Below are 16,633 nucleotides of genomic sequence, written 5' to 3'. Positions count from 1 at the left end.
TAATGAAGCCTTCAGCATTTGTGCATAAGTCTGCTGTACAACAAAACTGAAGCTGGGGAAAAGCCATTTGGAATTCCACTGTTAAGTGGGTATTGTGTTAACTTGATGGTTCTGTTTCAAATCTAAAATCTATTCTGGATTGTTGCCTTAAAGGGAGTGTAACTGGGGGTCAGATTAATTAGGAATTTTAGGAGTTATTATAGTCGTCAGTAATTGTAATCTTATGAATATGTTTGAAATCTTTTATATTTTGTTAATAAATATTTTAATTTAATTTTATTAAAATCTCTAAAGGTCTTGGTGGACTTATTACTTCTGAATTCAGTGCACACTTCTTGCAAAACTGTTGTGGTAGTGCGACCAAGTTTCCACTGTGAATTTGGTCCACCTGGTACACACCATCTGCCACATTATGACAAGCACTCTTGTACCAGCACAAAGAAAACATACCAATCACACTTCATTACAGATACTTCAAGTGAGAGAGACTGAGTAAGAGAGAGAGAGAAAGGAATTAAAGAGCAAGAGAGAAGGACATTTGTTTCCCTTCTGAGCTTTATACAAACTCAGATTTCCAAAAGGTGAAGAAAAGATCGTCTAACTCACTGCATCATCCAACTTCCAGAAGGTATGATTAGGATCATACAGGAGCATTTCACATTAATATAAAAAACTGGATATAGACTGGATTTCACGTGGATACAGATTCCATCATTACCCTCTAATGACAATTCGATAAGTACTGAAGGAGAAAAAATTGCACAGACAGGGGGAAAGGACAGGGCAGTGGATTGCTCTTTGAAAGAGCTGGCACAGAACCTAGATGGGATCCCATGGCTACATCATCTATTTGATCTATTTGGGCATGCATGGTGTCATTAAAACTGAACTTGACAGCATGTATTGCTGAGTTCATAAGTTCAATGAATATAAATTCAGAAAATGGTGGCACATCTATGTGACCCACACAAATGTTGATGGCTTTATAAATAAGCATGCAATGTTAAACAAGCACATAGGCTAGACATTGCTGTTATGAGTAACTAATATCATCTGACAGCTTGTAACATTTATTGAGCCAGTGTTATCCAACTGTGCAACAAGTCCTAAATTTAGAGTTTGCATTTGGACAACAAACAACATTGAGCATCTCTTTCCACCAGTTGATTCTGACTAATTCTTTATAATAGGGCTTCAAAGTAAGCTATATAACGTAGAACCGTGCAAGAGGAATTGTTGCTTAGAATCAAGATGCACCTTTCAGTAAATGACACCTTTAGACAGGCTAAGCTTTCATTGCTAGAGTTTAGAAGAGCAAGAGGCAACGTGTAGGTCACGTATAGGCTTCATGCAAGTGAAGGAATACTTCATTGTGTACATGGAAATTCACTAAGAACTGGCTGTAGTAATTCACTCAACCATTTGGCCAATTCATGCTGGTAAAGAATTGGTCATTTATAAAATAGCACATTATTGGACCCCACTTTTGTGTCTCTTCAGTAGCCCATACATGCCCTCTAGGCCCAGTGTTCACGAACAATTTCGTCAGTTTCCAGGAGAAGTGAGTTTTTGGTGGAATGAGCCCTAACCCTTCCATTTGCAATATCTAAAGAATATGTTTTGTGATCTTTGAATCTGCAGCTACGTGTAAAGATTTTCTTACACACCTGAATGCACTCCATCCTGTGTTTCAATTCACTTTTAAGATGGAGCAATCCAACTTGCTCCCTTTCCTCGATGTGCTAGTTGCGAAATCTGCTAATGGGTTCTCTGTCTACCCCAAGCCTACCTTCACAGGTCAGTACACATGTTGAGATTTGTAAAGCTCCATTCGCTACAAGATTGGCCTCATCAGCAACCTTGTAAATATGGCCCCAGCCATTTGCTTATCTTGCAGGCTTGAAGCAGAAATTGAGTACATTAAAGCTATTGTGTGGGACAATGGCTGTCCTGATCAGATCATTCTTCGCTGTAAATAGCACCAACTCACAAATAGGTCAAAGGCTGCCAAATTTGGACCTGAAAAGTGCCCAGTCTACCCCAAATTACCATAGGAAGGCAAAGTATCTCAAACATATGAAAAAGTTAAGCAAGCCATTTCATGCTGCTACTATGCAGTGCTATGCAAGTGGTATTTTCCAATAACAGGATGCTGCTGACTGCCTACTGCACAATTGAGCAATGTTGTATATGAATTTCAGTGCTGGGCGATGCCAGATATGGAGGCTTAACGTCCCACTGACTGGCTGGTCTAATCAAATAGCACGTTATTTCAGTTGGTCACAATAGGCAGAGTGCACACTGTATTCAACCAGCCTCTCCTTACAAATCCCAACATAAAACATTTACTCTGTTAGATGTGATTCTACAATTGGGGAGCACTTGCTGAACAATCCTGAGTGCGCTAATAGCTACACTGACTTGCCAAACAATCAGCAGTTCAGAGAAGGTTAATGAGATTATTACCTGGAATGGGCGGGTTATCGTAAAAGAAAAGGTTAGACAGGCTAGGCTTTTATTGCTAGAGTTTAGAAGAGTAAGAGGCAACTTGAATGAATCATATAAGATCCTGAGGGGTCTTGACAGGGTGGCTGTGGAGAGGATGTTTCTTCCTATGGGAGAATCTAGAACTAGGGGCAAGAATTTTCACTTGGCAGGTGGGCATGCATCCGACCCGCTCGAACGTGAAATGATGTGCGTTTGGTCTGCAGGCAAGCACCGAAGCTGGCAATGCGTCCACCGACAATTAAAAGGCCTAAGGCCATTAAGTAATCAATTAAAGTAAATTTTTCGCTGCCCGTCCAACATAATGGTTGACGGGCAGGCGAAAGGCCAAGCGGCCTCTGCATTTTTCACATGAGGGGACATGTTTTATTATATTTTTATTCTCTTCATTTTTTTTTTTATATATCTCTTCATCTCCTTGAGGCAGCTCCATGCCTCAGGGAGATGTTGCAGTGCTCACTTGTGCGTATGCGCAAAGTTCACACTTGGCCCGCTCACACACCCCCCCGCCACACAGACAGCGCTCAGCGCTGCCGCTCGTGTTTCACTCTGGGTGGGCCTTAATTGGCCCGCCAATGTGAACTCGCTGTGCGGTGCTGATTGCAGGCAGCGGTCGGCTTCCCGACCACCCCTGCCCAGCCCGCCCGCCTGCCAAGGGAAAAATTCTGCCCTAGGGGTCCATGTTTAAAATAAGGGGTCACCCATTTAAGACAGGTGAGGAGAATTTTTTCTTTCTCTCTGAGGGTCATGAGTCTTTGGAACTCTCTTCCTCAAAAGATGGTGAAAGCAGAGTCTGTGAGTATTTTTAATGCAGAGGTAGATAGAATATTGATAAGCAAGGTAGGTGGGAATGCGGAGTTGAGGTTACAATCAGATGAGCCCTGATCTTATTAAATGGCAGAGCAGGCTCAAGGGGCTGAGTGGTCTATTCCTGCTCCTAATTTGTATATTCCCTAACAACCAATTTAAGATAATCAGTAGAGCTCGTAAGGTGGCTCATTTACACTTACTACAAAGCTTGGCTTAAATAGCCAAGTGGTTATGGCACTGGGTTTGTAACCCCAAGATCAAGAGTTCAAATCTCACAATGGCAAACTATGAAACAATGTAACTTCATCTGAAACAGATGGAAACAGGTTTACTCAAAAGAGTATCAAGAGTTCAAATCTCACAATGGCAAACTATGGAACAATGTGACTTCATCTGAAACAGATGGAAACAGGTTTGTACTCGAAAGAGTATCAAGAGTTCAAATCTCACAATGGCAAACTATGAAATAATGTAACTTCATCTGAATAGGAACAGATGGAAATGTGCTTGTACTCGAAAGAGTTACACTTACTACAAGTGATATACAGAGACCTGTTCTCTGCAAACAAAAGGAATAGGCTCAAGCCTTGTACCTATTTTTTTTGAAGTACCCATGAGTTTGGGGAAGCCTACAGTTTCCCCTTGCTTTCTCCATGGCAATCCCTCGGCCAATCAGAGTTCACTCGCCAACCAATCAGCACGCTTTCCTCCTTAAGTATAAATTGTTGTGATCGTTTGAAATTTGACATTCTTGCAATTGCCCTGATGAGTGCAAGATAAAAAGCTTCGGCAATACGTCTCTCCTTTCAGCAATATTCAGGCTCTGTATTACCAAGCGATTGTTTGAATTTAAATTCTTCAGCTACTGTAGTGGGATGTGACCTCACGTCTCTGGGGTTATTAGTCCATAATTTTGGAATACTAATCCAGAAACATAACTACTATGCTACTGTGTCTGTATAGTCCTTCTGTACTGTACTATTCTATGATTGTCACTATGGGTACTGATGTATAATTATATCAATATTAAAAGTTAGACAAGAAAAAAGTCAACATTATGGAAAACAAATTAATGATGCAAATACTGTTCCACTAATAATTAATTCCAGCTCTGATTTCCTTTGAAAAATGGCTACTTTTCTCATTTGAGACTGTCTGGGCGTAATTTATTAAGGGTGTATTAGGCCCAATATCTGCCACCAAAACCAATGGCATCCCCATTGGCCCGCTTTCCAGAGCCCTCAGGGAATTTGCGCTTTAATTGGCAGCAGGTATCCTGCCCCTGGGACTCCCAGCTCCATATGGGGGCCAGTTAATTCCAAGACTTAGGGTCCAGAATGCATTGCCTGAGTGCGCAGTGGGAGCCGGTTCAATCGAGATGTTCAAGAGGGAATTAGATAGTTATTTGAAAAGAAACAATTTGCTGGGCTATGAGAAGGGAGGAGAATGGCACTAGGTGAAATGCTCATTCAGGGAGCCAGTGCAGACACGATGGGCCGAATGGCCTCCTTCTACACTATAACTATTCTGTGATCCTGTGACTACCCCCAACGACCTCCATTTGGTGGTAATCCAGCCCGTCGAGAGCTGCTGACCAGAAGGGGGCAGCTCTCCATTACCGGCGGAACCACCAGGAGTGGTGGCTTCTGCCAGTAATACCATGAGGCCTTCACCAGGGATCATCGTTATGCGGGTGGAATATGGTTGCAATGAAGGGAAGGAAGTGAAGTTGGAGGAACTAGCAAGCGGGTGACTCCCAGAAAGGCCCTTCTTCCTGATGTTGGGTTCCTGGATCAGGTACCGATGCCTTTGAACAAGAAACCCCCTCTTACCCCCTCGTAGGCCACAAGTAAATTCAAAAGGATTTTCTTGTCCGTCTCCCCAGATGTTGAGCCCCCAGCCTGCAGCTGGTCGAATGACAGTGGTGGTGGGAGGAGGTCTTTAAGTGGGTATTAATTGTCCACTTAAGGGCCTCAATTGCCACCTGGGTGGAAAGGCCATCATCAAGCCTTCCTGCCCCTGACTTAAATGGGGTGGGTGGGGGGAGAAGAGAGAGAGAGAAGAGGCATCCTGCTCAATCAAACAGTCTCTCCTGCCTCTGAACTTGCATCTGGGTGGGGGTCATTAAATTCTGCCCTCTTTTGCCAATGTTGCCAAGTCATGTACTCTGCAGTGACATTGATTCAGTTTATTTTTTGCCAGAAACTATACTGGGCACACTACAATAATACCCTCTCCACCACACAGTTGACTGACTATTTCAGGGAACAGTGACTTCAAGTACCCTGGAGATGCCACTTTAGTCCAAAATTCTTCCCTTTCCCAAACACAAAATGTAGAAAAGTAAAGAATTACTTCTAGATCACAGACCAGCCAGAATGAACATGAAAAGTTACTAGCAAAAAACTGAGGATGCTGGAAATCCAAAACAAAAATAAAAATACCTGGAAAGCAGCATTTCACTTGCACTTCCCTCAATTTAGTCTACTGCATTCATTGCTCCCAATGTGGTTTCCTCCACATTGGAGAGACCAAACGCAGACTGGGTGACCGCTTTGCAGAACACCTTCGGTCTGTCCGTGTGACCCAGACCTCCCTGTCGCTTGCTATTTCAACACTCCACCCTCCTCTCATGCCCACATGTCTGCAATGTTCCAGTGAAGCCCAACGCAAACTGGAGGAACAGCACCTCATCATCCGACCAGGCAATTCTGGACTGAATATTGAATTCAACAATTTTAGATCATGAACTCGCTCCTCCATTCCGACCCCCTTTCTGATTCCCCCCTTTTTTCCCAATAATTTATATAGATTTTTCTTTTCCCATCTATTTCCCTTATTTTTAAATGTATTCCATCCATTGTTTTATCTCTACCTTTTAGCCTATTTCGATCCCTTCCCTTCACCCCACTCCCACTGAGGCTATCTGTACCTTGCTCGTCCTGCTTTCTACCCTTAATTAGCACGTTCCTTAGATAATATCACCACCTTCAACACCTCTTTGTCCTTTTGTCTATGACATCTTTTGGCTATCTCCACCTATCACTGGCCCTCTATCCAGCTCTACCTGTCCCATCCTTCCCCACCCCCCCACCTTAGACCCGCTTATATTTCACCTCTTTTCTATTTTTACTTAGTTCTGTTGAAGAGTCATACGGACTCGAAACGTTAACTGTGTTCCTCTCCGCATGAAAAGTTAATGTTAGCTGAAACAACTCTTTAAGCAGAATTACAAGCATTGCCATTTTATTTTAATGGGCATTTTGAACTATAGTTGTATATTATACTTATCAGCTGTGCTTCCATGTTTAACAATATGTCGCTAAGAGAGTGAGAAAAGACATTAATTGTTTTTTATGCTGAGATTTTGTTGAAATGTTAAACCTTTTGCCACAGGGAGTGGTTGGGGTAGAGATCATTTTTAAGGGAAAACTAAATGAACATCCAAAGCAGAGCTATGTGGAGCAGCGCAACATAGAGTGGGGCAGTGGGCTTTGTTTGGATTGTGCCAACTTAAGACCAGCACTGGCATGAAGGGGTGAAAGGCCTCCTGCTCTGCTAGAAACATATTTGGTTCCAGAATCATAATAGATGTCTATTCTATACACAGAAAGACCCCCATGACTGGAAATAGTAACAGGTACAGCAGCAGTAACAATAGTAACAGTAATAATTAGTTGCCTTCCTGCTGTTTGGCAACAGTAAAATACCTTTTTTTTCCCCATGAAGACCATCATTAATTTTAACTTGAAGAGGTTTGATTCCAAAAACTGACCATCCTCTCGCTGAAGTAGTTCTTTTTGTTAGTCAGTTTTAATTGGGAAGAATTCTGCATGCAGAAAGCATGGATTTTCCCAAACTAAATATATAATTTTCCAAGGATCTTATTTGCTTGTTTCATACCTTTAAACCTGCAATTTGGGCTACCACTAACACATGTAGAAAACCTACAAGGAAACTTAAGTAGCTGTACCCAATGTTAAAAACCACACTCAAATTAAGGTAATATAAATGAGCCAATTAGCATGAAAAGTAAGCAGTATACATGTAATGGCGACTACGGGTTTAAAAAAAAACATTTTAGCTAATTATGTTCTTTGCTATTACTAAAATTTCCAAACAGCAACTGAAATTAAGACTCGTACTGGATAGGACCAGGAAAACAGACGTGCTTAACTTTGATTCCTCATCTGTTCTTCAAGAACAAAATATATTACTTTGTGGTTTGGTCACGGTGACCTTTGTTTAGGTTGGAAACCTAAAATGATTCACTCACCCTCTAATTCTTAATAAATTTTCTCCGTTAGTGTTTTTTTAAACAAAAGAGCTCCTTTTCTGCTTCTATTTTAGAAAAACATGTTCATCCAAAGGAGTGAGTACATTACCATTCAATATGCAATTTTCAGCTAGATGAAGATATGGAGCCAATCAATACAGTTTTCTATTGACTGGTTTTGTGTTGTTTAAGTTCATTCATTTCCGAGTGTGGTAAAAATTTGTGATAAAATGCTGTTGCGCTCAGCATTATTTGAAAAATATATAAATCACAGTGACCCTCAGCATCAAAACAAAGAGGCATCCTTTCTGTCCTTTTTCATTGTTTTGTAAAATCTGTAATGGTTGATCATACTGTTTTCATTTACCACATTGTGACCTTGGAGAAGGATAAACGGAACACAAAGTACAGTCAGGCTGTTGGGGGCAGCTTAGTGACTTGGTAACTTATTCAGCTGATAATTCCTGGTATTTGTTCAATAAAGCCTCTTCGGAAATGTCACAGGTCTACAACGAAGCCAGATTTGTAAGCAGAAATGGGAGCTCGACCCAATTAATAAACACATCCTCAGTCTGACAAAAAAACATATCAATCGCTTGCATCAATTAAGAACCTGGAACAAGTCCAGCACTGGCTGATTAAGCTTCAGATCCATCTCATTTAGTGGAAAGTCAGCTCTAAGAGAGCTCATGCAGAGAGCCATAGAGGTCTACAGCACAGAAAAGGCCCTTTGGCCCATCGAGTCTGCGCCAGTCAAACAAGGGTCTAACTATTCTAATCCAGCACTAGGCCCACAGCCTTGTATGCCATGGCATCGCAAGTGCACATCTAAATACTTCTTAAATGTTATGAGGGTTTCTGCCTCTACCACCCTTTCAGGTAGTGAGTTCCAGATTCCCACCACCCTCTGGGTGAAAAAATTCTTCCTCACATCCCCTCTAAACCTCCTGCCCCTCACCTTATATCTATGCCCCCTGGTTATTGATCCCTCCACCAAGGAGAAAAGTTCCTTCCTATCTACCCTATCTATGCCCCTCGTAATTTTAAACACCTCAATCGTGTGCCCCCTCAATCTCCTCTGCTCCAGGGAAAATAACCCCAGTCTATCCAATCTCTCCTTATAACTAATGTGCCTCGGTACGCCTATTAATATCATGGTGACAAGCGATGCTGTCAACCAGGTGATCTCTACCTCGTCAAGTAGTCCCAAAGGTTGGTGCAACTGTCACATTTACAATCCGTCATTCCAATGCTAAGATCGTCAGAGGCGCAAGACTAAACCAACACTGAATCCAAGATCAATGGGAAAAATCTGTGCCATTTCTGTTTCAGAATATACACCCCGGCAGAACTTGCAAAGGAAAATGGTATTCTTAAGTTAAATACGTATCACTCCACTTTGGATAACTAGTGATTGCTACCAGGATTTCTTTAATCAACACTGAAGTCAAAACATCGCTTGGAAAGAAATGCAGACCAATCAGACAAATGCAGGGCACCCCCTGTACAAACAGTGTCTACTCTTGTCATGGTATTTCATTTGAAGTTCTAATTCTACATTTGAGTTAAACATGAGCAACTTGTTAAAATTAGAGCACCGAAGTTTGCACCGCTGACAGTATTTACCTTCACAGAAGGGGCAGCACTCCCCTGGTATTTTGACTGGATTCTGACAGGTCTGCTTGCACGCCATGGCCATGCAGTGGTGTTCCCCGTTGACACACTGGCAGAAAGTACAGTCATCTTCTCGCCACTGATCACCATGTGCTCGAATCTGACTTCTAGCCAAACAGCCAAGGCCACCAACAGCTGGAAAAATCGGGTCTGCACAGAACAATGAAGGATAGAGATTAAATCATTGAAAAAAGCATGAGGAGTCAACATGATTTATTCCCACACAGCACGATATGCTGATTGAAGGGAAAAGGGTTTTTGCGTTTCTTGAATGGGGAAAGAGTTATATTTCATGACTTTCTTGGAAATTGTACTAGGAATGAATTTCTACAATAACCACGTAAACTAAGAAATTGCGATTTAAAAGTGAAACATTGACCAGTCATTGGTTGTGATACAAGAGCAGAAAATGCTGGAAATTCTCAGCAGGCCATCCAGAGTCTGTGGAGAGAGAAACCGAGTTAGTGGGCAGAGTCTTCAACTCTCAGACTTGTGGAATTTGGGAACTCAAATGCAGATGGAATAGGCTTTTCTGTCACTCTTTGGCCAAACCACGGCTTAGGATCCTGTTTCTGGGTTCCCCAGCCAATCAGAAAGAGTGAGGGGTGTTGCGTGGAATCTGTCAAAGGATTTCTAATTAAAGAGTCCTCAGCATGGGTCAGGAAGATTCGGCTGGAGTCCTGGGGCTACAGCAAGCACAAGAATGGAGAAAAGGCTCCTTGGGTCTCTTAACCTCACCTGGAGGTCCTGCTGCAGGGTCTAAGGGACTGCAGTGAAGTGACCTCTCCCATGGACTGGAAGAAGAGGAAAACCTCTCCAACCAGGCAGGCTTGGATGGAAGTGGTCGAGGAGGTCAGCAACAAAAGTGCGGTCCCCCCAACTTGGGAGACAGTTCCCCAAGAGGATACAGGGTCTCAGGGTGGTGGGAAAGGCAAGCGGTGTATCACTTTCAAGTGCTAAGCCCCACACTATGATTTCCCCAGCATTCTCCTGCACATCATTCCTCAAGACAACTTACATTATAGCTCAACTCACTGCTCTCTCTCCAGGCATCATCTCACACCCCCAACTGAACAGCAAACACTCACCCTCATCCTATTGCCCTCTTGCTCTCATAGCATAGGCACCCTCCACAAATGTCAGCCTTCCCTCCTCTCCACACAAGTGATTTCTAAAGCTGATAATTCAAAAAAGATCTTTCACAGCATATGGGCGTTGCTGGCAAGGTCAGCATTTGTTGCCCATCTCTAATCGCCCTTGAGAAGGTGATGGTGAGCTGCCTTCATGAACTGCTGCAGGTAGGTACACCCACAGTGCTGTTAGGGAGGAAATTTCAGCATTTCGACTCAGCAACAGTGAAGGAACAGCTATGTATTTCCATGTCAGGATGGTGAGTGGCTTGGAGGGAAACCTTCAGGTGGCGGTGTTCCCATGAATCCACTGCCCTTGTCCATCTTAAATGGTTTGGAAGGTGCTGTTGAAAAAGGCTTGGTGAGTTGCTGCAGTGCATCTTGTAGACAGTGCACACTGCTGCCACTGTGCGTCAGTGGTAGAGGGAGTGGATGTTTAAGGTGGTGAATGGGGTGTCAGTCAAGCGGGCTGCCTTCTTCTGGATGGGGTCAAGCTTCTTGAGTGTTGTTGGAGCTGCGCTCATCCAGGCAAGCGGAGAGTATTCCATCACACCCCTGACTTGTGCCCTGTAGATAGTGGAAAAGTTTTGGCAAGTCAGGTGGTGAGTTATTCACTGCAGATTTCTCAGCCTCTGACCTGCTTGTGCAACCGCAGTATTTATATGGCTGGTCCAGTTCAGTTTCTGGTCAAACTCTCTGCAGTGCTTCCTTGCAGAAGTGAGCACACAACCTTGGTGAGAGACAGAGACTCGGAGGCCGATGTCCCTTCAGTGACAGCTACCTTGACGACCACTAACCATGTGCATCCACCTACTCCACAGGGAAAGAGACCTTTTTCCAGGGGCTGCAGGTGTCAGCAGTCACCTGTCCTGAAAGGCTGACCCTCCTGAGGAAATGGGAGCTGATCCTCTGCCTGTAGGCCCTGTGCCTCGTTGAGGGGCTGGGGGTTGTTCTCATCTCCTTGGGGTTGGCGGTGTTGCTCCTGCTGCTGCTCCACTAGTTCCTCATCAGAGGTGCAAGATGCTGCTGCCTAAACTGTTTCCATACCATGGTGAAGGCTGGCAGCAAGGAACTGTAGCTGAAGGTGTGTGAAGTGCACGAGAGGTGAGCCAATTTCCAACAGGTTGGCAATCACCTGTTAAGCAATGAGAAAACACCCTAGAAGAAGTGCTATAGCACCAGCCTTTCACTGGTTATGGCTGGAGCTCTTCAATTTCACTGCTCAAAGCCTTCCCAGCCTGTCAGTTACATTGAAGGAGCATTCCCTGCTGTACACTCACCTGGTTAACCCTGGCAAGTTGCCGACAGCTCGGGAAATAGGTGCGCTGGCTGCTAAAGCTCGAAATGCTATTTAAGCCATAAGTTAATGATGTACTTCCACATGACAATAACTTAACCAGGTGGTTTCCCTGCGTGCCTACAAACCTATTCCGGTCAAATACGGAAGTGGACCAGATGATGTCGGAATCCTGACTGGTCGTCACGTTTTGTGGAATTAACTCCCTGCCCGCACCCACGCACGCACACACACACACACCCCTGCCCATTACAATTTCTTCAAATGCTTCAGATCGATGACCTTTCATTAGAACTGGAAGATGTTCAAGACGCAACAGGTTTTAGGTGCATAGAGGCAGTGACAAGGTGAAGGGGTATTGGATATAGAGGTGCTGCAATTGGCGACAGCAGAATGACAACCTCCCCCACCCACCACCCTCCCACAGTGGTTCATATCCAATGCTGAATCTGGAAGGCTGTGAAGTGCCTAATTCAAGGATGAGGTGCTACTCCTCAAAATTCCATTGAGCTTCGTTAGAGTACCCCATGGCGAACATTGTGTTGGTTACAAAGAGACCAAAGGAAGAGAGGGAATGAGGCGGAGAATTAAAACAACAGGGCTCAGAAGCGCAGCGTCGCTTGCAAACTGAACGGAGGTGCTCCACAAAGCAACAACTCCATCCGTGTATGGTCTCCCCAGTGTACGGTAGACCACATTGTGATGCAGCAAACACAGCATACTAAATTAAAAGAAGCAGAAATAAATCACTGTTTCACCTGGGGGGTGGGGGGGCGAAGTGTTTGAGGCTGCTGAATGTAAGAAGGGAAAATTGCAAAGGGCAGCTGGAGGATGTTGCACCTCCTGCGCTTTCATGAGAAGGTGCCATCGGAAGGGAAGGGGTGTCTGGTAGGATTGAGGAATGGACCAGGGTGTCGTGGAGGGAACGGTCCTTTGCAATGCTGAAAGGGGAGGGGTAGATGTGTCTTCTATTGTGGAGGTGGCGAAAAAAGCCTGATGATCTGTCGAATCTAGAGGCTGGTGGGTGGATAGTGTGGATGAAGGAAATCGTGGTTCTGGGAGTGAAGGGGTGAGAACAGATACGAGAAATGGGGCGGACACAGTCCAGGGACTGTCAACCACAATGGAAGGGAATCCTCAGTTGAGGAAAAAGGAAGACATATCATATGGAAGGTGACATCATCTTTGTTGTTGCAATAGAACATTGTAAAGTTTGCAATTTATAGACTTACATCCGCATTTCCGAATTCACAGTATTCTCAGAATAAAACTCAGAATAATCTTGGTTACAACAAGCGATTCCAGTGCAGGAAATTAAGAGGGAGAAATAAATAACTTCTTTAAACAGGGATTCCTACTTCCTTTAAAAATAGGTTCAATTAATTAATGATTTGCTATTATTTTGCTTCTTTTTGCCTGTTTTTGCCATTGTTTTAGCCAGAGAGAGACACTGAACTGTGACAAGTATGAAGCAGTTCTTTATTTACTTTGGTAGTTCTTCCTTTATATCATGCACAATACCTGAGAGCTTATAGAGGTAGCTGTGCAGCCTCAGACTGTATTGTCACATATGTGGGAAGTTTATTTTTATCGTCTCCTTGGTGATAGGGTTGACATAAGGTTATATATAAGAGTTTAGATATTGGCACTGGCTCAGTCATAGAAATGCCACCATGTTTCATTTTTGATGAGATTGGTTATGAGTTTATAACCAACCTTAGCAACACAGCGAGAGGTATGAAAAGGGGCACATTTGAGAGATGAATTGAATGGCCCCCTCCCATGCTGCAAATTTATACAATTCTATGATTCAAACTCAAGGCTAGAGAGAAAACAGAAAACACTGAAAAAACCCAGCTGAAAAACAGGAAATGCTAAAAAAAAACTCTCGCTCTCTCTCTCTCTCCTTCAAGTCCAGAAAGCTTTTAAAAATTTTAATTTTACTTATACATTTGTGGGATGTGGACATCACTGGCTGGGCCAGCATTTATTGTCCATCCCTAATTGCCCTTGAGGTGGTGGTGAGCTGCCTTCTTGAACCATTGCAATCCCTGTGGTGTAGGTATACCCACAGTGCTGTTAGGGAGGGAGTTCCAGGATTTTGACCCAGCGACAGTGAACGAATGGTGATATATTTCCATGCCAGGATGGTGCGTGGCTTGGAGAGAACCTCAGGTGGTGGTGTTCCCATGTACCTGATGGCCTTGTCTTTCTAGATGGTAGCGGTCATGGGTTTGGAAGATAGTGCCTAAGGATCCTTGGAGAGTTTTTGCATTGTATCTTGTAGATGGTACACATTGCTGCCACTGTGTGTCAGAGGTGGAGGGAGTGGATGCTGAAGGTGGTGGAAGGGGTGCCAATCAAGTGGGCTGCTTTGTCTTGGATGATGTCGAGCTTCTTGAGTGTTGTTGGAGCTGCACTCATCCAGGCAAGGGGAGAGTATTCCATCACACACTTGACTTTGTGCCTTGGAGATGGTGGACAGGCTTTTGGGGAGTCAGGAGGTGAGTTACCCGCCACAGGATACCTAGCCTCTGACCTGCTCTTGTAGCCACAATATGACTTTGGTAAGAGCTACTCAGATACTGTGAAAGGCCCTGTAGACTCTGTGTAGGTAGTGCCTCGTTTTGAGCTGCTCCCCTCTCTGTTTTGCAACTACCAGTCCGCCACCAGCATGCAACTATGGCTGGTCATGTTGCTCCTAATTTGAATGCCAGTTTAATGCAGCCAAAGCGCAATACTGAATATTTATTACTATATATCTAACATTGATTCGTCTCCTTTAACTGCCGCTGTGCTCTCGAGTTGCTTTCACGCTGAGTTTCAGGAAGCTTAGGAAACCTATGGAGCCAACATTAAACTAAAAAAGCAGCTGACTATCACTGTAATTGTATGAGCAACTCTCCTGATGGGGGTGTGTGGATTTAGTCTAATGCACTCAATTGAAATGTAGAAATTGGCCAGCTGGAACCAGCTTCTCCATGCTTTTGTCAACTTCCCCATTTTTTACCTCCCTCCCCCCCATTCACCATGTTAAAAATTCTTGACATTATCTCTCGACTCCCTCTGCACAGATGCTGCTTGACTGTTGAGGTCTGCCAACATTTTCTGTTCCTATTTTTAATCTTTCTCTCCCTGTCTGGTCCAGCACGTGGCTCTGTGAATAACCCAGAAATTACTACCTTAGATTTTCAGTCCCTTAATCTAGAATTTAATACTGCAAATCTTTTTGCAGGACCTCAGAACTAGTCCCTTCTCCTCCCCCATCGGCGCCTGTATGAGCCACTCCCTGTGGCTGTGTGTCTGCCTAGAATCATTGAATGGTTACAACATAGAAGGAGCTCATTCAGCCCATTATGTCCATGACGCTTCCTGCAAACATAATTCAGCTGGTTCCACTACCCTGTCTTTTCCCCCTCACCCTGCAAAATTTTTTCCCTTCAGGTAATTATCCAATTCTATTTTGAAGACCTCGATTGAATCTGATTCCACCGGTTCTCAGTGAGTGCATTGCAGATCCTAACCATTCACTGCATAAAAAAGTCTTCTGCATGTTGCCATTGCTTCCTTTGCTACTCACCTTAAATCTGTCCCCTCTGGTTCTTGACCCCTCTGCTAACAGGAATAGTTTCTCCCTGTCTACTCTGCCCAGATATCATGAAGAGATATTAATGTATATAATGTTATTGGAAATTATTTTAAACTGGACTTGTGGTAGGGTCTATGTCTGTGGGTGTGAGTGTGTGTGCTAATTGGATTAAAGCTAGTCTTGGTGCTTTGATGTGTAGTTGCTCTGAAATGTTAAACAGTAAGGAAGCTAAGGTAAAGAGGATGTTTGCATTTTGTTGAATAAGCCATTCAGAGGCGGCGGGGGGAGGGGGGGTTGTGAAATCTTGCACCTAGTTAGGAAACACCAAGCAATACATTTAAATTACTAATAAAATTGGTACTATGAAAGGGGTTTCATTGTTAGAAGGGGTGGAGCTCAAAGGGCCCAGTGATACAATGAGAATTTACATTCAAAGGGAAGGCTAGGTATATACAGAAGGTTTTTGTGTGGAAGTTAAAGGCATGTTATATCTAAGCTGCCTGTAAGCCTACCACTGTGTCTGCGAAGGAGCCAAATTGAAAGGAACCTCATAAGATAAAATGTGCTTTGCTTGGTGTCTGTTTAAATCTATGGGTTATTGCTGCCTTGGGGAAGGTTATCTGGGAGTGATTCATTTGGAGATTTGTTTAATAGTTATTATGGTAGTAAGTCGTCAACATGTATGTATTTAATTTATTAAAGTTAATAAATGTTTAATTTAATTTATAAAAAAACCTCTGGAGGCTTGGTGGCTTCATTTCTGAATTCAGAGCTGTGTCTCAAACATACCAATTGAAAATATAGGTTCTGGCAGTCATTTAAAGTTTCCCTCTGGGATTTTAAATAACTCAGCCTTTACCAACTGGTGTTTCATAACACCTGACCCCTCATGATTTTGTGCACTGCTTTGAACATGTTCTGTTCCAGAACCTTTTGTATTTTCATGATTTCCTGAATCCTGGCACCATGGAAGCAACATTATTTGGGATTCTGGATCACCTCTACAGAAGAACCCCGAACGATCACCACTTGTACGTTCTCACTAGCTGTACTGTTTCTTTCATGATTATGTTTGCTCCTCAGTGCCCTGTTTTCACTAATGATTAACCACCTCCACATCACCCTTTTCATCCACATCACTGATACCTAACTGGACACATCAGTCAAACTGAGCTCCAGAGATGAGTCCCTTTCTACCGATACCTGTTGCTTTGCTGATTGGTTACCCAGCCTCTCACACCAGCTCTTATAATCCCAGTGACCTGTGGGGTCATCACCTTCTGGAACATCTGCTCTAGAAAATGTTCTCCATCGCAACTGCTGTGGAGTACGATTATAAGGATTAGGAGCAG

The 16,633-nt window shown here is 43.5% G+C and overlaps 1 protein-coding gene across 2 annotated transcripts in view; it reads right to left on the bottom strand.

The window, feature by feature from the left end:
• Positions 1–16,633, bottom strand: part of LOC121292679 (cysteine-rich motor neuron 1 protein-like) — a 305,563-nt gene that overhangs the window by 45,107 nt on the left and 243,823 nt on the right. For both annotated transcript variants that reach the window (XM_041214956.1, XM_041214957.1), the window contains one exon: positions 9,218–9,415. In XM_041214956.1, coding sequence (XP_041070890.1) covers positions 9,218–9,415 — 198 coding nt within the window. The remainder of the gene's footprint in view (positions 1–9,217; positions 9,416–16,633) is intronic.

The sequence above is a fragment of the Carcharodon carcharias genome, chromosome 20 (genome assembly GCF_017639515.1).
Source record: "Carcharodon carcharias isolate sCarCar2 chromosome 20, sCarCar2.pri, whole genome shotgun sequence".
NCBI classification, from domain to species: domain Eukaryota; kingdom Metazoa; phylum Chordata; class Chondrichthyes; order Lamniformes; family Lamnidae; genus Carcharodon; species Carcharodon carcharias.
Note: the sequence above shows the minus strand (reverse complement) of the source record. Positions and strands in the feature narration are given on the sequence as shown.